The sequence below is a fragment of the Garra rufa genome, chromosome 12, assembly GCF_049309525.1.
Source record: "Garra rufa chromosome 12, GarRuf1.0, whole genome shotgun sequence".
NCBI lineage: Eukaryota > Metazoa > Chordata > Actinopteri > Cypriniformes > Cyprinidae > Garra > Garra rufa.
The window spans coordinates 7,649,377-7,673,735 of NC_133372.1; the positions used below are offsets into that span (position 1 = coordinate 7,649,377).

The window sequence follows — 24,359 nt, forward strand, 5'->3', positions numbered from 1 at the left end:
TCACAGTTGAAATGCAATCAAAAATCACAGGAGTAAGACAGACATTCCATACAGCACCACTGGATGGCGCCAAAGTGAAAACTGATTCTTAAATCTTAAAATGAACCTTTAAATTAGGCACAACCCCCAAATCGTTTGTCTACAAGCTTTATTGGTAATTTATTGGCTTATTTTTCACAATGCATTTCACAGACAGTCTTCAGCATATTTTCATCAAAACTGAATTATCATTTACAAATGACCTGCATGAAGAAACAGTGCTTGAAGTTTGCAAGTTTTTAGAGCGTGTGCCGTTTCAGGTATTCGATCCACGATGGAGACGGCAAATTCTGCAAACATGTTGATTTTGACATGACAGGAAGGTGACAGGCCAACACAGCATACGTTCTAGTTTGCTCTTTGTTTTTTTTTTGTAGTTTTTCACTAAACGGCTAAAAACAATGAATAGTTGGGTGCAATACGCCGCAACAGATCCCTTTGAAGACGAGTGCGAAATAAAACTGCTCTTAAACTCTGCTACAGAAGACTAGAAGCCTCTTCACCTCTAACACAATTTAATTGCATCAACTTTAACACAGTTACACCACAACACCACTGTGTTCTAGCACGCAAAGTACAAACGAAAAAGGGAAAACAAAATAGCTAAAAACAAAAGACTTGTTGTGAAGGAACTTCGTAACCAAAATTCACTCCCTTTATCATACTGAAATGAATCAAAATTGCCTTCAAACAAGGTGAACGCTTCACTGACCGAATAGTAAACGAAAAAACCTCATCCATTCCTGCCTTTGCCGACGTCAGTTCCTCGAACTACATTCTGTAATGGTGTTACGTAGCTGCGTTTACTTCAAACATGGAGAACTAGATCTACTGTGAAAGACAGTGATGACTCTGCTTGTGAGAGAAACTGATAAGAGGTTTAAAAAGGTTTTCATTCTCAGTTACGCTAACATTTCAAACACTGGGGGGAGGGGGGGTAAAGTTTACATTGCATCGTCTAAGGCCTTTTTCCAAACCAAACACGATTCTGTCCGTCTTCGCTTGTTCCACCATCACTTCTCGTGCACAGAAATAACACACTAGCTAACTTTCTTCACTCTGTCTTTGGCTTCGCTCCGGGAATCTTGGCCTGGATCCTGTTAATGACACATAAACAAAAGAATATGACTACAGTTCAGAAGGAACAGGAAAACCTTGCATTATACATCTTACATTAAAAAAAAAAAAAAAACATCAAGTAATTAAAAAGATAACTCATATCAAACATATCTTACAGACATCTGTCAGATGTTTGTATACAGCAGATGCTTTTCAGATCAAGTGATCTTTAACAGACATCTTGCAGACGTACGCAGGGTTTCTACAGATATGATCAAGTAAAATTCAAGACTTTATGACCTTTTTAATATCACCTTATATGAAATTTAAGACCTAAACTGGTAATGGAAATACACATTATATTACATAAATACAGTATGTAAGATTTAATGTGTTTAATGTAAAAAGACAAATATCAAAACAAAAGTCATTAATGATCGACAGACAATATTCCACACAAAAATATATTTATAAGGAATATTTTCATCAGTGTTCAACCTTTACATAATTAAATCAGCATATTTTTTTTTATTTACCTTTATAAAGGCCTTTTTTTTTCTTTTTTTTAATTGTATGCATCACCTTTCATTTCAAATTACTCTCTAGGGCTGTTACTAGGCAGATTAAATAATTTACACTGCAAAATTACAAGTGCAATAAATAACGTTAAGATTAATGTTTTAAATACACTTATGAATTTACAAACAAGAAATGTTTGCGGGAATCTTCGTTCTGTTCATTGACTGTAAACAGTCATTAGGTCCGTCAGACTGAAGACATTTAAGCGTTAATGTGATCAAAAATATTTAAGACCCATCGAATCTGAATTTAAGACTTAAGGACCCACGGTATGTGTGCTATCCGGGTGTCTGCTAAACATTTTTGCTACTCAAAATGTGACTTAAAATGATCTGGACCACAAAACCAGTCATACTGGTCAATTTATAAATGACTAAATAAGCTTTCTATCGATATATGGTTTGTTAAGATAGGACAATATTTGGCTAAAATATAGATGCAACTAAAAATCTGGAATGAAGGTGCAAAAGAAAAAAAACAAAACTAATTGAAATATTGAGAAAATCGCCATTAAAGTTGCTAAATTAAGTTTTTAGCAATGTGTATTACTAATCAAAAATTAAGTTTTGATATATTTAACGTAGGAAATAAACTAAATGGAAAATGATCTTTACTTAATATCCTAATGATTTTTGACAAAATAAAAAAAACGATAATTTGAACCATACTTATGACTGGTTTTCTGGTCCAGGGTCACAGATTTCTATATTTATGTTTTAATATTAAAAATTAACTAATAAATAAGACAATCACCCAATATTACTAAAACTTTTCAAACTAAAGTTAAAAACTAATTCAAAATATTCATAAAAACTATAATAGCATCACAATGATACTGAAACACCACCTGGGTCCAGCTGTGTTCAATCACGCAACAAAATAATCATAAAACAAAAACATTTGAGCTGGTTCATTACAGAATGCACCAGTAATGCATTTCACCATGTAAACAGACTTACTTTCCAACAACATCTTTGATTTGCTTGTTCACCAGTCCATAGTAATGGTCAATTTGTGCCTGTATTAGGAGTAAAAAGAATGATTATGGCATTCAGGTATACATTATAGCTTCATTATAATGTTTATTGAAACTGAACGCTCCAATAAATACTTAATCAACCACGACAGCTGTCTGAGCTACAAGTGATCAACGCATTCAAAGGCCAAACAGACAGCAAACCTACCTGATGCTTTTCATAGATCACTGGCCAACTGAAAGCACCTATTAGACCTAAAAAAAGAGATTTGGAAAATTAAAGCATATTCTTATGATTCTTAAAAGTGACAATTAATTATTCTTTCAATTTAAACTAATAGGACTACAGTCCCAAAATGCACTTACCCAAAATAAGAATGGTCAGACCATTGAACAAGGCACCAACATACGTCAGGATCCACATAAGAACTGCAAACTGAAGAAGAAAAAAAAAAAAAAAAATCATGTCAACATACAGCACGAGGAAACACTTTGGTTTCAAAAACGTATGCAATGTGATGATTACTCGCAGGGATATTGATGAGAAAAATGTGCTAATGAAAGTCTTGCACTTCTTTTTTTAAAGTCTTCCATCTTGTGGAGTAAGAGATATACTATATAAACATATTGACTGTTTCATAACTCATTTCTTCCTGAGCAAAAACATTCAATGAAAAAAAGATTCAGCTAGCTACAAAATGGTTCAATGTCTATTGTCAAAGACAAAAACATTAACACAATGTTGCTCATTTCACATGTGAAGATGGCATTTACATTAAAGTATTAAATAATATATTCAACAGGTTTGCAGTAAAAATTAATCAAACCGGACAAAAAAAACTTTCAAATGTTCTGTTCTACTTGTAAAAAAAAATTCTGGGAAAAATGTATCAGTTTCAAATACATAAAACAAGCAGCAACTTCGACACTGATAAGAAACATTACTTGAGCACCAAATCAGCATATTAACAATTTCTGAGGAATAAATAAATAAATGACAATCAGCTTTGCTACCACAGGAATAAATTACACTTTAAAACCTATTTAAATAGAAAAGTTATTTTAAATTATAATACTTTATTACAACATTGGGTGAACAATGTTCTTAGCTCTCAAGAATCAAAAAGATGGTCAAAATGGTAATGAAAGCAAAAATATAAGTGTTAAAAAATATTTATATCATTAGTGTTTTTAAAGTGCAATTTTAAATGCCTAATAACAGACCATTTTCATTAACTGACATTGTAAACTCAGTTTCACTCAAACCTAAAATAGAATAAAAATAGCACGCCAACCCCTTTTTTGCAAGCTGACCTAACAAATGGCAGAGCCTGTTCAAAACCCACCGGCACGTAAACTGTCACTCGTAACTGGACACATCACTCAATATAGCCATCTGACCACAGAGACACTGAATGCTGGGATGCAATCTATCCGTCCAGCTGTGGAAAACCTCGGCAGCTCTGAAAGGGCAGAGGGGTCTGGCTGTAACTCTATCCATAGCCCATAACCACCGCCCCCTTCACAGGGCAGTAAATCTCCTTACACGGATGATTCCATCCACCAGGCTCCCCAACGTTTGAGACGTGGGTCAAAGCAGCGCCAAGAAAAGCCTTGAGGTGCTGATTTAACATTAATGTTAGTGGCGCATTTCCATTACGCCACAGACTTTGCTTAGAACACGGCGACTCTTTAAAATGTCACACATTTTGACATGAGATTAAGCAGCACTTATTCAGGTGCCCAAACATGCATTTAGTAAACCAGATGACTTGTGACCTCTAGTTTTGCTGTGATCAACAAAGTGAATTTTTATATTATTATTTTCAATGCTTATTTTTAATTTTTTTTTGTAGATTTAAATGTATTGTTTCATGAATGTCCCACTTGTCAGAACTGGAATGCCCTCAACATGGCAACGCGAGCATTTGAGCAACAACGCGTAGTGAGGTGGAAAGTGTAGTCCAGCTATTCATTCAAGAACATTCAGCCTCGCAGCAATCCTTGTCATGTGACAGCCGTCTAAAACAGAGCATCACATGACTAAAGACTGGCATTCCTTTATGCTATGTCACAGCTGATACTTTAACCCCGCCACCTCCAATAAAAAGAGTTGCTGGTTGTGGCGAGAGAGAAAGAGAGAGAGAGGGGTCTCTTTGGCACCATTTCTATCCCGTCAGAGCTCAGTCCAAATCCTTTCGGCCTGATCAACAAAGACTTCCTTGTGGAGGCGTTCGTGACCCGCTCCTGAAACACATGACCAAACACCCCAAACCTGACCACCAACCCTGCCTACCAAAAACAAACGGCCATGTTTTTACTCAAAATACTAAGGACAAAATATACACAATGGAAGAGAATACGGTTGATAATGTGAAGTAACGTTAGCAAAAATTTGAAGACCATAAAATTCTTTGAAAGAAGTCTCTTATGCTTATCAAGGCTGCATTTATTTGATCAAATTCAATTAAAAGCAGTAATACTGAAAAACTATTACTATTTAAAATATTTTCTATATTAATACATTTTAAAATATAATTTATTCCTGTGATGCAAAGTTGAATTTTCAGCATCAGTACTCCAGTCTTCAGTGTCATATGATTGTTCAGAAATCATTCTAATATGCTAAATTGGTGAAGAAACATTTCTTATTAGTAGTAATGTTAAAAAGTTGTTCCTGCCTACAATTTTCAGAAACGTATATAATTTGTCAGGATTCTTTGATAAACTGAAAGTACAAAAGAACAGCATTTATTTGAAACGGGAATCTTTTGCAACATTAGAAAAATGTCTTAACGTCCACTTATCACTTCAATGCTTCTCTCTAAATAAATAGTAGTGTAACTGAATTCACTCAAGAGAATAGAAATGTGCATTAAAGATAAGTGGATGTCAGATTTTAAACAGTCCATTTAATCGGCCAAGCAAGCTTGATAATCTTAAAATACTAAAATATTGGCCAGACTGTGATATAAATGCAGAACTGTTTTCGTACACCCATGAACTGAGTACTTTGTTTTGGACATTAGAGGCCAATTTCTAGCCTACTCCTTCAGGAAAAACATTTATCAAATTTAGCATAAACTGCACAGCTTACAGTGACATTATTGTTCACCAACCTCATGAAAAGCATCAAGACAACAAGATTTATTTTCCAATCTTCGCCCTGAGAGCGGTTATGGGGCCTCAAATCAAATAAAGAGCACGATCAGGATTTCATTTCCTCTAGTCTCCTGGAAGAACAAACCTTGAGCGAATCCACCAGATCCTCCACCAGGAAGAGTCGTCGCAGCTCTTTAATCAGAGAGTTGAGGTGCACCAGAGCCGTGTCGCTGTACTTATGAACCAACTCCGAAGAGATCCCGACATCTTTATCCAGATACATCCTGTGTGAAGAGAAAAAAAAAGGTTTAGCATGAGACTGGAGCTCCATTCCATGAACCTAGTGAGCTGGCACTTTAGAAACACATGTTAAATTTTAAAACCTTCATGAATCATTTGTTTCAAGCCAGTAATCAAGCATGTATCAAAATTCCAAAGTCACATTATTTGGTAAATAATAAACTAAAAGGGTTCATTACATAATTTCAATGTTTCATTACCAAATTTAAATAGTTGGATGTTAGAGAACAATCTCTGTACCAATGAACCAGGACCAATATGGTTTTTACCTGATCTTAGATCAGTGTTACAAACTTGTAATACATTTTTAATGACACATTTGTATCCACATTTTTCTTTTTCTGTAACAGTGTGTGCAGCCATTTATAAATTTTATGGGTCTCGCTTCCGGTCTCATCCACTCCAATCCATTTTAGCTGTACAAAACTGCTTGTTTTGCTGCTTAATATTTCAAATTGGCGTCTTACCATATCATTTTTTATGTATTATCTTAATTATGAGCGCACTGATTTGTAGTGCAAACAGGTTTACTGTTAACTGCACGTTGTTATTCTTCTTGTTATTTCCCTACAGCGGATAATGAACCAAAAGGCTCACCCACAGGCTTACTACTGCGTTGAAGCAAAAGGTGAATAATTGAAACAAAGGGATGTATTTTAGTACAGGCACTTCATATTTAAAAGGTTTGTTCACTGCATTTCATAGATTACACCATCAATGAAACATTTGCAATTGATTTGTCAAATGCATGTTTGGCCTGAGTTTATTGCATTTACATTGTTTGACTGCTCCGAAAAGCTTTGTTTTCTTACACCGCTTGTAGCGGTGTATTAAAATTGCATGATATAACACTAATCATAAATTTCACAATTTTGCCTTTATGCATGTTTTATGCACTTAACATCAAACTGTAAGTGAGGACTCCTGTGTGTTTTGCTTAAGAAGCACCAATTGCATAGAGAAAGAAGTTGCTGCCAATGTAGAGGTTTAATTTCAATTAAGATGTAGCCTTCGAAGGCAGCTGACTATGCAGTGGACAGCAAAGCAGCTCACTAGGTTTGGAACAGAGCCTAAAAATCAAACTAAAGCAGCTGAAACAGTCTTTCTGAGAGATACAAATGATACTGCATCCACTTTACTTCCAAAACAACTTTAAGAATCTTTAAGTGGTTGGACCTTTTCCGTTTCACTTCTATTTCACAAGCGAGGCTTAAATTTTTGGCAGGGAGTCAAAACCAACAGCGTGTAGTTCAAACATAAGCACCTCATGTAAGCCTAGAAGCTAAGCTCCACAGATCTGCCTCCTTACAGAAACTGGAACACAAACTGATCAAAGCAGGATTATCCTGACCGTTTTACACTCAATGCAAAACGATGTGGAAACATGTGAGACTGATGCTACTACAATAGTGTATGTGCGTCCTCACTTGAAGGGGTGTCCATCCTCTGACTTCTGAACAGCCTGTAAAATGCCTTTGTATATTCTGAAGGAGATAGTGACGGACAGCAGGGCAAGAGCCACGTAGGAGATCACGCTGATAATACTGCACACGCTGAGGGACAGCAGCAGGAACAGACTGGCTCCGAACACCACCCCCGTCCTCTGCAGATCTCGCCAATACAGCAGGTCCACCACTGCCGACAGAAAAGAAGAGTTACGTCAGCCCCAAACAGTCAGATGATGCAACTTACTGGTTTAATGCCAGAATGAATCAACACTTTTTACATGCACATGAACATGTTAACAATAAATGGTGTCATGACCTTCATGTTACACTGTGCATGAAAGAGAAAGTTAAATTATTGTGCAAAATGATTATAATTACTATAGCATATAATTTGATAATATACATTTCTTTTAACATTGTTTAAAAAGTTCAAATACAAAATTTATTGCAATTTTGCAATTAAAATATTAATAATAATAATAATAATAATTAATGTTATATATTATTAAACGCTGGAAAGAGTTTAAATTTTGTGCACACCCACTTACAAATACATAAATAAGTGTGTGCGTGTGTGTGTGTGTGTGTGTGTGTGTGTGTGTGTGTGTGTGTGTGTGTGCGTGTGTATTAAATATTGTTTAAGTGTACATTATATTATATAAAATTATATTATATTATTATATAATAAATTAATAATAATAATAAATACACACACAAATATAAAAAGAGCTGTATTTAAAAAAAATAGAGAGAGAGAGAGAGAGAGAGAGCGCATTTAAATTCAGCAATACTGTAATAATGCATTTATTTTATAAAATGTTTCTATTATAGACTATAATAGAAATATTTTATGTATAGTACAATGGGAATTGAGTTGAAATACTGTACAGATAGACAGTATGTCTGCACAGTAATTCAATTAAATTCCCATTACACTATTCATTGAGAGCAGAAATATAAAACCAACTTTAGGTTATATAGAAGTCAGATAGTTATTCATAAGTGCTGATCATCTCAGAATTGCAATATCAATCAATTAATCAGAATAACACTATACATAATTTAATTACATTAATAAAGTTTATTTGCACTTATTGTCATTAACATAGGCAAATAATGTTTTATATTTTTTATATGAATATGTTGATTACACAAATAGCTGTCAAGCATGTAAACAATGTTTTTCAGACTGAAGGCTCACAGATCTTAACCTGAAAATGACCTGCAAGTAACATGATAAAAACAGCTGAAGAACTGGAAAGAGAATAAACATGAGGAAATCTTCTATAGACGTGCTGGTGGCTGCCCAGATAAGCTTGTGGAACAGATTATTTCAATAAACAAATTGTGACCACACTGAGCATCAAAACTCCATTCAAAGACAAAAAATAACTCTTGCACACACTAAACAAGAACACCATGCGGTTTCATTGGGTGACCATGTTGAATTCTGACTTTACAGCAAACTTGGTCTGTTCGTGCTGAGGGAGGATAAAAATAGGACAGAAACCTCACAGCCAGTCAAGGACCCTTCAATAATTAAACCTAATCTAGAAAATGTGGCAATATATCTGATCAGAGTTCATGGCAAAGCAGCATGCGGTATCTCCTCTCACTGCATTCCTAAAGACAAACATCATCCATCCAAAAAGCCAATGTATTTAATCAATAACCCAGAAGCACTTGGGTTCGTTCAGCAGAACATGCTGCCCTTCCTCTTGTACTCCTAGCAACAGACCGTTGCATAAGCTTATCGAAACAGAACGGTCCACAAAGTATTAAAGTGTCACATTTTCGAATACCAACGCATAATGCAAAAATATCGGCTCATAAATATTAACTTCAATGTGTACTTTCATAATGCACGCTTGAAAATACGATAAGCCCTGTGGCCTTATCAAGACCCCCGCAATAAAAACTGCATTTTATCACCATTATTTCATGCTAAATCATCGACAGTGCGTGTAAACACAAATTGAAGTGCAAATGCGCATAAATCAAGTGTGCCACATGGAGGAGGGACGCAATTACAGAGCGTTTAACGGTCTAACTCACTAACTAACCTTGTTTGGAATCCATCTCGCTCATCTGCGATCAGACAGCCAGGGCCAAGAACACACGAGAAGCACGCAGCACCAATGACAAATGGCAGTTCCGGTCGAATTTGATGACTTCAAAACAAAAGTCCCTCCGTTATTCAGTACATTTAGGATTAAGAAAAGCAACGAACGAATCCGATTCAAAATAAAAGTCCACTTCTCAGTCATAAATATCGGTGACAGAGCCTTTATTAGGAAAACACAAAACAGAAACAAACACGTTTAGCCCGCTGACCTTAATGCGGATTTCTAAATAGCAAGATGGCAATTGGATGGCCACATTTTATTAATGCTTTTGAAAGACATCCCTGCATTTATTTGATTATAAAGTAACATTGTGAATTACTATTAAAATTAAAAATGCCTGTTTTCTATTATAATATATTTTAAATGTAATTTATTTCTAGGATGGCAATGCTGAATTTTCAGCATTATTATTGCAATCTGTCACATGATCCTTTAGAAATCATTCTAATATGCTGATTTGGTGCTTAAGAAATATTTAGTGGTCAAGCGTGTTGTGCTAAAACTCTATTGTAATTATTAGAATGGCCAAGGATCAGCAACTTCCATGTAAAACTGATAGTGCAGACCAAAAAAAAAAAAAAAAAAAGTACAGAGTTCAGTACTTTCAGTACTGAAATTTTTAAATCACAGTCATATCTGTTGAGCACGTGAACACTATGGCCAATCAGCAGTGTTTAAAAATCGGCTCAACAGCGTTAAAATGTGAGCGGGATTATTTTATTTTTTTTACAATTTCAGTCCCGAAAGTACCGAACCCGGTACTTTTTGACAACTCTAGCATAAGTCGAAGAAACTTGGAGGGATGGTAGTAATCAAACCGCCAACAATGTCACCGAGGCTTGCCCCAATCGGCCTGACGGCCTAGTGAAATTTTTGCGCATTTTGGATTTTTTGAAAACTACTGAAAACTTTTGCAAACTAGTCCTAGGCTTTTTGCCAGATTGGAACCAAACCAGTACAGAAATATTCTCTGGAGAGTGACTATCAATAATTATCAAAAAAAAAAAAAAGTTGAACTTTCAACTGACCTTTGCAAAGGGACCCCAAAGCGTTCAAAGGGGGTGGGGCCACTTTTAGTAAAATCCCTATAACTCCTAAACGGAATAAGAGATCTTCGCCAAACTCAGAACACTTATGTAAGAGCGCTGCTCCGCTTGCATCCACACTGTAAAATGTTTTCACTAGTTTTAACTTAAAAACTTAAGTTTAGTAGCTGCATTAAAATTTCAATTTAAATCAACTTAAAAGTACAAATCATTTTAACTAATTTTATTGTCATGAGTTGAAATGAATAGTAGTTTTAAGTTGATTAACTTAAAATGTTAAGGCAGCTGCTGAACTTATGTTTTTAAGTTGAAACTGGTAAAAACTTTTTACAGTGCAGAGTAGACAGTGTAAGAGGGAGGAAAAAATAAATAAAAATGGCTATAAGTACAGAACTATTTGTCCTATCAATATGAAAATTGTGGAGCACAGTCTTGGTCCAAAGTGACATTGGCAGATGAAGTCTGAGCATCTATTACACAAGGTTAACAGGGGCCGATCAGAACTAATCTTGCTGGCCCCAAAAGTCTGAAAGGAATTTGAAAGATATTGGTGATATCGCATTGTTCAAGGGCATAAATGATTGTATGTTCCGTGGTTTTCCACACATACACGCAACATTCATATCATATAATAGAACTCCTCTTTCTGGACAACTTTGCCTCTAGAACCACTGCTGTTAATCAAATTGTTTGTTAAATGATTGAGATGTAAAAAAAATAAATAAATAAATACTTTTTCACTCAATCTGAAAAAAAAAAAAAAAAAACCTGCAGTACAATTCTCTGGACTCTCTAGGTCAATAATTAGCAAACATTTTGATATTTATCCTTTGGGAAGCTATAACCAGGTCGTTTAGAAAAAAGAGCCGGGAAAGGAAAACTCAACTTCGCTGACTTCGCGATTGTTTAATACAGCAGTTAAATAAATAAGAAGTTATTATTAAATGACTTGCATTGTCTGACTATAACACTATTGCCTGATTTTGCTCCATTTCATCGTCAAAAGTAATCTGAAACAAGTCACAACTGAGCCGCTGCGTATCTCCATTCAAGCACAGCGGTGTTTCGTTTATGAATGAACGTGCATTTTTAAACGAATCTAGTGAAATGATTCAATTTCCCATTCAAACAGAGAGTCACTTGCTTTATTCCTGAATGAACCATCCGTTCAAACGAATCAAATGAATGAAATGATTCAGTAATTAAATCAGTGTCTTGCCGCCATCTGCTGGCAGATCTGTTCAGTTATTTATATCTGTAATATTTCTGTTGTCAAAATGTTATTTTTAAAACATTAATCTTAATATGAATTTATGAATTTGATTGCACTCATGCATGCATCTCTTTTTTCACCCTTTTTTATCCAACAATGTGCAAGCAGATTTGGTATTTCTTGCTTTACCTAAAACAAATAAATCTTAATGACAAAGTGAATTGTATACATTCTTTAGTTTTGAAGGTAAAATACCCCCACTGATATGCAACGAGACCATTTTTTCAAAACCGATCCGATACCAAAAATTCTGAGTATCGGCCGATGCCAATACCAGGCCGATACTCAGAATTTTTGGTATCGGATCGGTTTTGAAAAAATGGTATCGTTGCATCCCTATTCATAAAATAATATTTCCAAGGTAAATTACCAGGATTTGCCAAAAATGTTTTTTTTTTTTTTTTTTTTTTTTTTAAATAATTGATTTAGGTGGTTACAGGCTTGCTAAATAATGTCTTTTTTCATATGTGCTTAAATGCCTTAAAGTGCTTGAACCCAGTAATCGCTGCTTGCAGCTATATATTTTTTTTATTATTATAAATGTTGAAAAAAGTAAAAACTTAATATTTTCGTTGAAACTGTAATGCTTTTTCCAGGATTAATTGATGAATAGAAAGTTCAAAACTACATTTATTTGACATAAAATATCATTGGTCACATTTGATCAATTTAATGAGTTCTTTGCTGAAAAAAAGTCAAATATTAATTAAGACAAACAAAAAAATAAATAAATACTCTTTCTAACTGAAAGCTTTTGACCAGGAGTGTATATTAAACGTTTCTCATTCGTTGTTATTGCAGCAGAAATATCTTGAATAAATATATTAGCATACTCCGGGGTGGGGGTATGCTAATATATTTATATTTTATTTTAAAACTTACATAAAACTGACTGAAAATGTATAATTTAATTAGACTTTGAAGAAAAAAACAAACAAAAAAAAAAAAAATTGGCCATATTCTATCCTAAAGTGTCTATCCAGGAAACCCTTCTTTAAGGGTTCACAAAAGTTTAGCTCAGACGTCACCCTTCATTACATGTTCCCAGCTTGATTTCATTGCCACAATCAGTGCCAACTTGCATAAACAATTTAAACAGCTCTGCCTCCCCTTCTAATAGCCACAACACAATGGCAAACTGCTTAATGATACCAACACACACACACAAAAAAAAAAAAAAATTATAAACAATAAATTGTCACTCAAAGCTCCTCAAGTTGCAGCGACTTCTCATGTTGTCGTAAATGTCTGACATGCTGCGTCATATTTTCTTTAACTTCTGTAAAAATGCACTGAATTTAGAATATGCAGTCCGTTCAACATTCTGTGCAGCAAACAGGCAGTTTGCCAAGAGAATTCTCTGGCAGAGGGATAAATGCTTGCCGTTGCAATATGCTTTGTAATCAAGACACCCCAGACCATTTACTCAGTGCAACTAGAACATTCTCTTCCCCCAAGCACCTTTGCAAGCAAGACTTCAAAAGCGAGCAAAACTTACTCACAACAGCTTTACCCAAAGACATTTATGGACAAGGCAAGCAGATCAAACAGTCTCTTCAGCCCATTTTCAAGCTTTCTAGGGCAAAACAAGCATGTACCCTGTTCTTTCCAGTTCTTTATCTCCATTCCTGAGGTTGTCATAGAAGGTGTGTTTTCTGAATTGGCGTGCATCAGTTTTACATTCCAGTCAAAGGTCTGCAGAAGAGGTGGTCGGGGGTGAGGAAGGAGGCACGAGTCTCTGGCTGGGGCAGGACAGGACTGAAGGGTAGAGAGAGACGCTACGGCTCTCCTAGCAGAGCTGCCTGATCACGTTCTGCAAAGGCCAGCACTGCTGAGGGTCAGCTGACCACATTCAAAGGTGTTGGACGCTGTGTACTAGTAACATGAGGTTTTAGCACAACATTAGCAGGGTCACTCCACAAACCAGGCGCTGTTTGTACTCCTCATATACATACAGCTCATTTTTATAAATGGGTCAAAGCAGTTAAGATCACACATCAAAAGTGATTTTATTTCCATAGAAAGCACATTAAATGCAAGTAGAGTGTCTACTTTTAAGGTTTCAAATAGGTTTTTGGAGAATAAAATGTCAATTTGGTTGAAATAATGTAGCACTGTCATTCAGTGTAACACAAAATGTATGTAAAAATTCAAACAACATGCTTATTCTGATTTGTACATATTAAAATATATTAAAGAATAAGGGAGCATATTAAATTTTATTGTGTTTTAAATTAGTAAAAAATGTCTTGACTGACAAATGGGCAAAACTTAGGATAGTGGCAAATTTTAAAAATGTAGAATTACAACTAAAAAAAAGTTGAAGGTGAAAGTACTTCATCTTTTAATATGTCATAATTAGATTTTTGTTGTAAATATGCCTGACATTTTAGTGGGTGTCTTAGTGGGAAAAATGTATGATATTTATTTTTTTGCTCAGAAAAACAAAACCAAAAATGCTAATAAATTAAACAGAAAACTTTTAAATATTTTCTTGGAAAAACAACAACAATTTAAAGCAGTATTACACTTATTGTTTTTATGCTTAAACCCTTTTTCACCTTTGACCCAAATGCATTATTTGAAAATAAATTGATTTTATGGGCTGAAGCACTAAAAATACTAACTGGAACCTTAACAAAATAAAAATAAACAGCAAATAATATATACAATTAAATGAAATTCAAATAATATTTAAAAATAAAAACTAATAAAAATCTTATTTTTATTAACTAAAACTGAAACTATCAAACATTTGTGTTAATTGAAATAAAGCTAAAATAAAATTTTAAAAATCTAAATGAAATGGAAAAACAAATTTGGAAATATTGCCTTAGCAATTAAATAAATTAATTTTGTGCTGAAGCACTAAAAACACTGACTGAAACTTTAACAAAATAAAAATAAACAGCAAATAATATATAAAATTAAATGAAATTCAAATAATATTTAAAAATAAAAACTTCTAAAAATAAATAAGAATCTTATTTTTACTAACTAAAACTGAAACTATCAAACATTTGTGTTAATTGAAATAAAGCTGAAATAAAATAAAAAAAAATCTAAATGAAAAGAAAAACAAATTTGGAAATATTGCCTTGAAATATTGCACTAAAAATACTAACTGGAACTTTAACAAAATAAAAAAAATAAACAGCAAATAAAATTAAATAACAAAAAATATTTAAAAATAAAAACTAATAAAAAAATGAATAAAAATCCTATTTTTTTATTCACTAAAACTGAAACTATTAAACATTTGTTTTAATTGAAGTAAAACTGAAATAAAATTTAAAAATCTAAATGAAATATTGCCTTGACAATTAAATAAATTGATTTTGTGCTGAAGCACTAAAATTACTAACTGTAACAAAATAAAAATATATAAACGGAAAATAATATATAAAATTAAATTAAATTCATAATATTTAAAAATAAAACTAATAAAAATAAATAAAATCTTTTATTAACTAAACTAACTAACCAAACTAACATTTGTTTTAATTGGAAAAAAAAAAAAAAAAAAAAATCTAAATTAAATGAAAAACAAATTTGGAAATATTGCCTTGGCAATTAAATAAATTAATTTTGTGCTGAATCACTAAGAATACTAACTGGAAATTTAACAAAATAAAAATAAATAAATAAATATAAAATAAACAATTAAACCCAAGTAATATTTAAAAATAAAATTCAAACAAATTAAAAAGAAAAGTGAAAATATAAAAAATAAAAGCTAATTTTAAAATATTAACAGCAAGCTTAATTAAAAAAAAAAAAATTATGGTGATAAGCAGCATTTATTTTCATGAAGTGCAGTGCTTGTTAAATCAAATTTACCATTACATAATTTCATGTTGCCACTAATTATAAGGCAAATTATGAAAAATAAACGTATTAAAAATCAATACAGTTATGAAACTGGTGTAAGCAGAGTCTTGGTTTACTATGATTACAAAATGTGCATTTTACTTATTTTGATAACAGGTGTTCGGACACAATCAGCCATCCAGGCTGTAATTATTATGGCAGGTTTTGACTTTAGTATGAACGTCTAATGGATGATTTAACTGAAGTATGAAGGTCTAATGGATGATTTACGAAGTCCATTGTGGCTATGGGTCACAGTGTTTTCCTCAAGGTCAATGACACTTCTAAGCAAACTCGGTCACATAACTAAACTGACCTTTGTCCAGCCTATATTTACAATAGTGAGTTGACTATTCAGTATGTGAAGCTAATGTGAATTAAAAATGATTTTTATTTAAATAGACAATTTTATAATAAAAAATAGAAACATTTTCTAATAGAAATAGACAACTAGCACAATTCGTGGGTTTATTTTTGGTGTTTATGTTTCGCTTGCAAACATTATCCACAAGATGGCGGTAAAGGGATGCAATCAAGATGACGCTGACATTTTTTTACTAATGATCAGTTTTAAATACGAGTATGCAATAACGAAACTGACAAGCATCGTTTAAACATATTAGATGAATCAGTCAGCATTGCATGGAAATTTCTAGACAGCAACCAGTTCAAAAAAATTTTGACTGGATAAGCATTAAAACACGTGTTGAGATAAGCATAAACAACATGATTCAGAGAGATTTAAATTTAAGTCAAAAACCTCAAACAGTGTTACTGCAAAAGAAAAGTAGGTGAAAAGTCAGACAGTCTTGTTTTATACATGTAACGTTAATAATTCAAACGGATCTGACGTCATGTCAATTGTTCCTGGTGTAACATGTTGGGTGGATTACAAAAAAAAGAAAAAAGTTCATTACATTTATTTTAGTTAGTGATAACATTTACAGACGAATCCAAATGATGAGTTACAAACACATAATGCACTTACTTGAACAACAAGATTGAGGTTTGCATGGTGGGACTGTCGTTTTCTCTTCTTTTTCTTCTGATTTCGTCGGTTTTGTTATTGCATCTCCAAACGCACTGACCGGTGCTGGTTTGACAGCTTCTGGCTCTGGTTTAAAGGTGGATGATGGTTCTGGTTCTGTAAAGTCCAGCAGAGGCTCTTCGGTACGTGGCAATGTGGACCTGTGCCTCTCCAGCGCATCTTTCGCTCCTCCGGCCAGATCTAAGATATCATCCTCTTCTGGAACATTAGCCTCTGCCTCACTTTTCATGAAATCAACTCCTTCATCCACCAACGAGTTAGCGTGTTTGTCTGATCGGAATTCATCTTCTTCTTCATGCTGAAAGCCATACGAGGGTGTCGTGGAGCTTATCTGATCATCCATTGTTAAGAATAATTTCACACCGATATATAAGAGTAACTTATTCAAAAAAAAAGTGTCCTCACGCGAGTCTTTTCGATTTGAATGTCTGAGAAAATGTCTTTAACAACTTCTTCAGCACACCAACGAATGCGCGTCAGGTTCCACGCGGGCCTAAAAAGCAGAAACGGCGCAACTGTTTGACTAGACGCTTAGTTAGGGGAAGTGTATGTAAATTTCCACAACTCTTTTATTGGCTGAACAGTAAAAAGGGACGTTCGGCGACGCCCAAGCACCGCCTTGTAGGCGAGTTTGTGAGTATTTTATTGGATGAGCGGTAAAAGGGGGCGGGGCAGCCGCGCCCACATGCTTTTTCTTCCTGAACAGAATGTAGAAAATGGCTGAGTGATGCATTTCAAACTGTTTTAAAATTCACAGTGGTTTGAAAATGCACGGGTAGCTTGCCTTTGTTCTTATATGTAATTAATAGTTATAGGTTTTTAATATTTATAAGTGTAGCCATTGTTTAATCAAATTAACAAGGCATGCCATGCTAAAGTAACACCCTCTGGCCTTTACTTCATTGACAATATAGCATGACATCTTGTGCCTTATTGCACATTTTGTTCATTGTGCAATCACTGAATATTGCGAATACAATCTTTCAGATGACTCAGTGTTTGTAGACGTGTTACAACATAAACTAAACATACTCATGTGATCAAATGAGTCAAGACTGTCCCTCTACGGATTTTTTTTACCTATGTAAAGTGTTCTATATCATATCACTTTGATATAATTTGCTAAACAACTTGTTTTTACACAAGTTTCCTACATGCCTTCTGTCCTTTTATTAGTACACTGTTGAGGATTTCTGTATATTACACAGTATTTAACTGTAAAATGAAATGTATTTTAAAGTTGCATTATGGGAAATATCCTAAAATACAGTATTTTTCATTTACTGTAAATCCAATTACAGTGTAAAAAAAAAAAAAAAAAAAAAAATGCATGAAATCTGACCAATGACAAAAATGCGTTTTTCCCCTTGGAGAAAGGAGAAAAGGAAGATGCACACACAAGAACCTCACAGCTGCAAATGTATGTACAACATTCTTGCTTTTTCATAATATATTTTATGTCAATGTAATTTTTGGGGTTATTTTTTGGTTTAATTAAAACAATTACCTCAATGTTACCTCACTTTACAGTGTACAGTGTTGGTAGGGAGATTTATGGCGGGAACTCATTTTCTTTCATTTTTTTGTAGGACGTTTTTGTTTTGACCACGCTGGCAGCAGGTGAGTTTTTTTTTTTTTTTGTAAACTTGTAAACAGGCTTAAAGCTGGTTTAAAGCCAGTCATTTCGTTGTGATTTTTAATCTTTATGTAATCGCTTTGCGCTTCCTATTACTTCATAGGTGAATAAATGTAAAGCATGCATGTACTGCTAACGATAGCATAACGGTAAAACCCGCAATGTTTGTCTGCAAACACTGTGGCGTCTCTTTTGAGACATTATGCATTTATGAACCAAGGCAACGTGCACAAAACCTGACAAAGTTTTCAGGTTTCCAAGTACTGCACCTCAATGCCAATGCAGATGCAGAGACCAGAATTTTACTTCCTTCTCTACTTCTCTAACCATGCTTGGTAGATCTTCTAGCACATGTAGTTAGTTGTTAAGAGGGGTGGTTTTTAAAAGTAAACATTTTGTCACACTTTATTCATGGATCTAACTTTCTACCTAACATCTCCTCAAATAAGTAAGTAAATGATAATAGAATTGTTGTTTTTCGGTGAACTATAACCAGGAGAGTTGCTAGACCTAAAGCTCTACTGGGGCATACTTGTTAATTCAGTTGTTGCATGTAGTTTAATGTCTTTATTTTGGGATTATCAACGTAAATTATAACTCAAATTTGAGATTTTACTGAGGCACAGCATAGTTTTTACTGGGGCACCTGTAGTAAGGCCCCTGCTTTGAATTAATGAGAAAGGGTCCAAGAACCCTTGTAAACAGGCTTAAAGCTGGTTTAAAGCCAGTCATTTCGTTGTAATTTTTAATCTTTATGTAATCGCTTTGCGCTTCCTATTACTTCATAGGTGAATAAATGTAAAGCATGCATGTACTGCTAACGATAGCATAACGGTAAAACCCGCAATGTTTGTCTGCAAACACTGTGGCGTCTCTTTTGAGACATTATGCATTTATGAACCAAGGCAACGTGCACAAAACCTGACAAAGTTTTCAGGTTTTCAAGTACTGCACCTCAATGCCAATGCAGATGCAGAGACCAGAATTTTACTTCCTTCTCTACTTCTCTAACCATGCTTGGTAGATCTTCTAGCACATGTAGTTAGTTGTTAAGAGGGGTGGTTTTTAAAAATAAACCTTTTGTCACACTTTATTCATGGATCTCTTTGTCTAACTTTCTACCTAACATCTCCTCAAATAAGTAAGTAAATGATAATAGAATTGTTGTTTTTTGGTGAACTCTAACCAGGGGAGTTGCTAGACCTAAAGCTCTACTGGGGCATACTTGCTAATTCAGTTGTTGCATGTAGTTTAATGTCTTTATTTTGGGATTATCAACGTAAATTATAACTCAAATTTGAGATTTTACTGAGGCACAGCATAGTTTTTACTGGGGCACCTGTAGTAAGGCCCCTAGTAAGGCCCCTGCTTTGAACTAATGAGAAAGGGTCCAAGATCTACATATTATCACTGACACCATAATCAAATGTGAAATGTTTTTGCTAAGTTATGAATAACACTATAAAACATTTAATTCATTGATTTTTTTTTTTTTTTTTTTTGTGTGTTGTTTTGTTTTGTTTTTGGAGATTCAATTCTACACAGCAAACAAATGAATGCTGGCAATTAAAAGCAAAGTCTTCTTTCCTGAGTTGACATACCAGATACGTCCTCTGCTTTTTCTGTTCTCTTCGGTTGCTAACTGCTTAACATCAAGTACCAAATGGAAGCAGCCACTACTTTGTTGTTTATTCAGAGGTAAGTACATCTTTCAGTATGCTAATATTAAGTAAACATTAAAAGCGAAAAATAATTAAGAATGAAAGCCATACACATCTGAGATGGCATGAAAGTTAAGTTATTATGAGAGAATTTGGATTTTTGAGTGAACATCACCTTTAAGAAATAGACCACCCAAAAAAGAATGTCGTTCCAAACCTGCACTTCTTTGTTCTGTTTAACACAAAAGAAGATATTTTGAAGAATGCTGGTGACCAAACAGTTTTGGTTCCCACTGACTTTCATTGTATTTTTTTGTCTGTATAATGGAAGTCAACATGAACCGAAATACCAACACTGGTCACCAACATTATTCAAAATATCTTCTTTTGTGTTAAACAGAAGAAAGATGCATGTGCATTATTCTTTAGTTTTCCACAGAATTAGGAAGTGTATACAAGTTTGGAACAACATAAGGGTGAGTAAAATATGACAGAATTTTCATTTTTCAATGGACTATCCCTTTTAAATGGATTGAAATTTCTGTTGTGATTTACTCACCCTCATGTTGTTACAAACACATAAGACATTCATTCCTCTCTGGAACGCAAATGAAGATATTTTTATAATCTTTTTTTGTCTATATCCACTGACACTTTTGGCTGAACTAATGCTCTAAAAAATTTTACAAAGACAATGAAATGGTCTAATGAATTATTTCTTTTATGTGAAGGTTCATTGTGAGGATCAGTCCTGACAACGGCAAGTGTTCTGCAAAATTCCAGATCAGCAAAAGAAGTGGAAAGATGCAAAGGAGAAACTCTGCCCTGAACCCTGATGTGTCCTTTTTCATCAAGGAGTTTGTGGATTTCAGATGGCCAAACTATTAATTAACTATCTGCGGATAATCCATGGGGCGGGTGGGTTGGGTAATATAAAACTATTATTCTAACTATAATAGTTTGAATAGTATGTGCTGTAATATATATAATAGTTTGTAATAATGTTTTGTTTGAGTCTTAACTGAATCTGTGAAAATTTGAATGTTATTGCAAGGATAACAGTTGAACAATTAAAAACATTAAAAGTTACACAGTTGTCATTGCTTTTTTTATTATAAATATTTTTTTCTTTTATTTCAATATATTACTGAAGAAAAGACCATAAAATTGCTGTATATTTTACAGTAAAAGTACAGTATGTATAATGTAAATACATTTACAGAAAGATAGATAGTACTGTAAATAAAAATACAGTATTGTTACTGTAAGTTTAATTTACAGTAAGTTACTGGAAAACTGCTGCCAGTGAGTTGCTGTAATTTCTACAGGATTTTTTTTATAGTGTAGTTCATACAAGTTAAAGGCCTTTTATAATTAAAAAAAAAAGTATTTTCACTCTGAAATCCGTAAAGATTAAAAAAAAAAAAAAAACTTATTTTTACATTGTTAGTAATATGTTAACATAAACTTTTAGTGGACAGAATCAACTTAGGTTAATTGATTATCCATACAACTATACAGTTATACTGTTATAAAGATCTCATTGGTTTACATTACAAGCTATGAGAATTTCATTTTACTTTCTAGCCATATAAATAACATAAAATGTGGCAAATTAAATAATTCTGAATCAAATTTTGATGTTTTTCCCCCAAGTGTCAGCTTCATTTTCCCCTATATCATACTATATGGGCACTAAAAGATACAAAGCCATATGAAAAATATTATACAAATCATAAACATACAAAACATTTTTTCAATCATTTTTAAAGGTTCAAAAGACTGTTTAAGAATTTGTTTCCTGACTATTATTTTATATTTCACCTCAGGCTCAAGGCTGTTCTGCTATGCTCCTGGAAATTCTGAACATTGTGTACTTGGAACACGTATGTAATGTAAATGTTATCTTTGTCACACATGTTGCCAAAAGATTGATCAACAAAGGAATCCAGGTGGATCCAGACTGTGAACTGAGACATGTAGTAAAATTAGGCTACTAGAGTTACTTTATATATGATTTCCAAATAGACATGTCTCAGATCTCTTCTTTAGTGTGAGTGAAAACTGTAAGTCTGATCACTAACCCTATAAGTAAATACAAAGGAATAGTGATGCACGCCTTAGCAAGCACTACTGTAATTATGGTCAAAATAAGCACAGCTTATGAGTTATAGATCATCAGCTGTTTTAACACATTAGATTGATCTTTTAAGTCTTGTTTTATTGCAGATTCTGGTGAGTCAATGTGTGTCTGCTGGACAGATGTCATTGTCTGTCCTCTGTGTTGTGAAAAGGAGACAAAGGCAGATTTGAGGGATAGTTTGTCCTCTCCAGATACTGCAGTCTCCATTGTCATCCAGACACCAATGGGGAAGCAAAGTACCAAACCGGTTCTGCAGGGTCTTTGTGCAGCGCTGGAGTCATGCCAGCGTGGGCTGACTGATAACCTGCCCTTTGGCTCTACTGACTGATTAATCGTAGAGATGTTCAGGTCTGGATCTTTCTAATCTCATCTTGTTGGTTTGTGCAAAAAGACAAGTCATTATCCATTTCAAGCAGGATGCAGGAATATGTTTTTAGATCTCAGAATAAAAGCACTTTACAGTTAAAATATTGGCTTTAGTCACTGACTCAAGTTGCTGATTCATGTAGCAGTTATCTTGAAATCCATAATAGTGAGTCAATGGAGTGCAATACTTGTTTCCCAGAACACAGAGTGCTATCATCTTAGTCATACTAAGTAGGGGGGAAAGGGAGTTTCCCAGACCTTTCTTTCCTAATTATTCACAATTATCATGAACTTTGATGATCTAAGGTTCAGTGTAATTGCTTATATTAAATAACTGATGTGTTATGTTCTAATTAAGCAACCCAAGGTCTCTCTATATTCTGATTTTGTGTTTAAATTTACAATATACAGTAGTTTTTATGCAACAGTGATTAGAAAATATCACCCAAAAATTAAAATTCTGTCACTTGCTCACCACCACTTGTTTACTTGTATGCATTTTTTCTTCTGTTGAACACAAAAGAAGATATTTTGGTAGCCAAACAGTTGACTGTAAACTGTTGGGATGCAAATATTCTTCAAAAGACGTTTGGAACAGTTTGACAGGTGAATCTAGACAGAATTTTCATTTTTGGTGAACTATACCTATAATGGTAAATTTCCATCAAAACATGATTTTAAAGTGGTCATATGATGATGCTACACTCTTAAAAATAAAGGTGCTTTAAAAGGTTCCTCAAGCAATGCCACAGAAGAACCATTTTTGGTTCCACAAAGAACCATTCAGTCAAAGGTTCTTTAAAGAACCATTTTTTCCTACCTTTTAAAATCTGAAGAACCTGTGAAACAGAAAGATTCTTTATGGAACCATCTCGACAAAAAAGGTTCTTATATGGCATCGTGAACCACCTTTATTTTTAAGAGTGTAAGAAGAACATTATTTTGTGTTTTTAGTGTAATAAAATGTGTTTACACGGTTTAAGGCTCAAAAAACATTATTTTCCACAGTGTGTTGTATTGTTGCTCCTTTCTGAAACCCATAGATTTTTACAAAGCTCATCATTCTGAAAAGCGCAGTTTACTCTGATTAGCCAGCTATTCAGTGTGTTGTGATTGGCCGAAATACCTCAAGCCTGTGACGGAATATTACGCCCCTTTCCATGTTGATGCTATGTCCCTGCGTGATGAGACCAAAACTATAAAACCTATTATAAATGAGGCATTTGGTGCAATGAGGACATAATTACTGATTATATTGAGTTATACTGTCTTTTTACCCATTGCATAGTGATCGTAGAAGCGACAAACAACAAGCACTACTCAAAGCATTGACTCGCGTTTGAATAGTCAGTAGCAAATTCTTTGAAATTGTACTTACAGGCTGTGAGTCAGAAGCGCCAGACTGTCCTTGCAAAGTGGGAATTGCCCCACTTTATAGAAACAGCCTTTGTGCACAGCTGGCATTGCTACTCTTCCAGGTTCAGGAATCAATCCTTTGTAAAATGCGCTGGACACATTCGAATATTTGCATACTGTTCTGGTACAGTGTTGTAAACATAACTTGACCACTGATTTCTAGTTTTGTACTCATTTGGAAGGCCAAACTTTAATCTTTGCAACTTTACAGACCTTATACATGCACAAACAGCTTGTAACACTCCAAAGACAAAGAACAACAAGAAATCGC

The 24,359-nt window shown here is 34.0% G+C and overlaps 1 protein-coding gene across 3 annotated transcripts; it reads right to left on the reverse strand.

Moving 5' to 3' along the window:
• Positions 1-131: 131 nt before the first annotated feature.
• On the reverse strand, positions 132-17,384 carry rtn4a (reticulon 4a). 3 transcript variants are annotated; one of them, XM_073851285.1, is made up of 7 exons: positions 16,807-17,384; positions 7,483-7,690; positions 5,901-6,039; positions 3,020-3,089; positions 2,862-2,908; positions 2,637-2,695; positions 132-1,136 (listed from the first exon to the last, which is right to left on the reverse strand). In XM_073851285.1, the coding sequence occupies exons 1-7, from the start codon at positions 17,207-17,209 to the stop codon at positions 1,094-1,096; spliced, it is 969 nt and encodes a 322-aa protein (XP_073707386.1). In that variant the 5' UTR covers positions 17,210-17,384; the 3' UTR covers positions 132-1,093. The 3 variants fall into 3 exon arrangements, with proteins under 3 accessions (XP_073707386.1, XP_073707387.1, XP_073707388.1); XM_073851286.1 differs by lacking the exon at positions 16,807-17,384 and adding an exon at positions 13,547-13,708; XM_073851287.1 differs by lacking the exon at positions 16,807-17,384 and adding an exon at positions 9,567-9,667.
• Between the last annotated feature and the right edge of the window lie 6,975 nt (positions 17,385-24,359).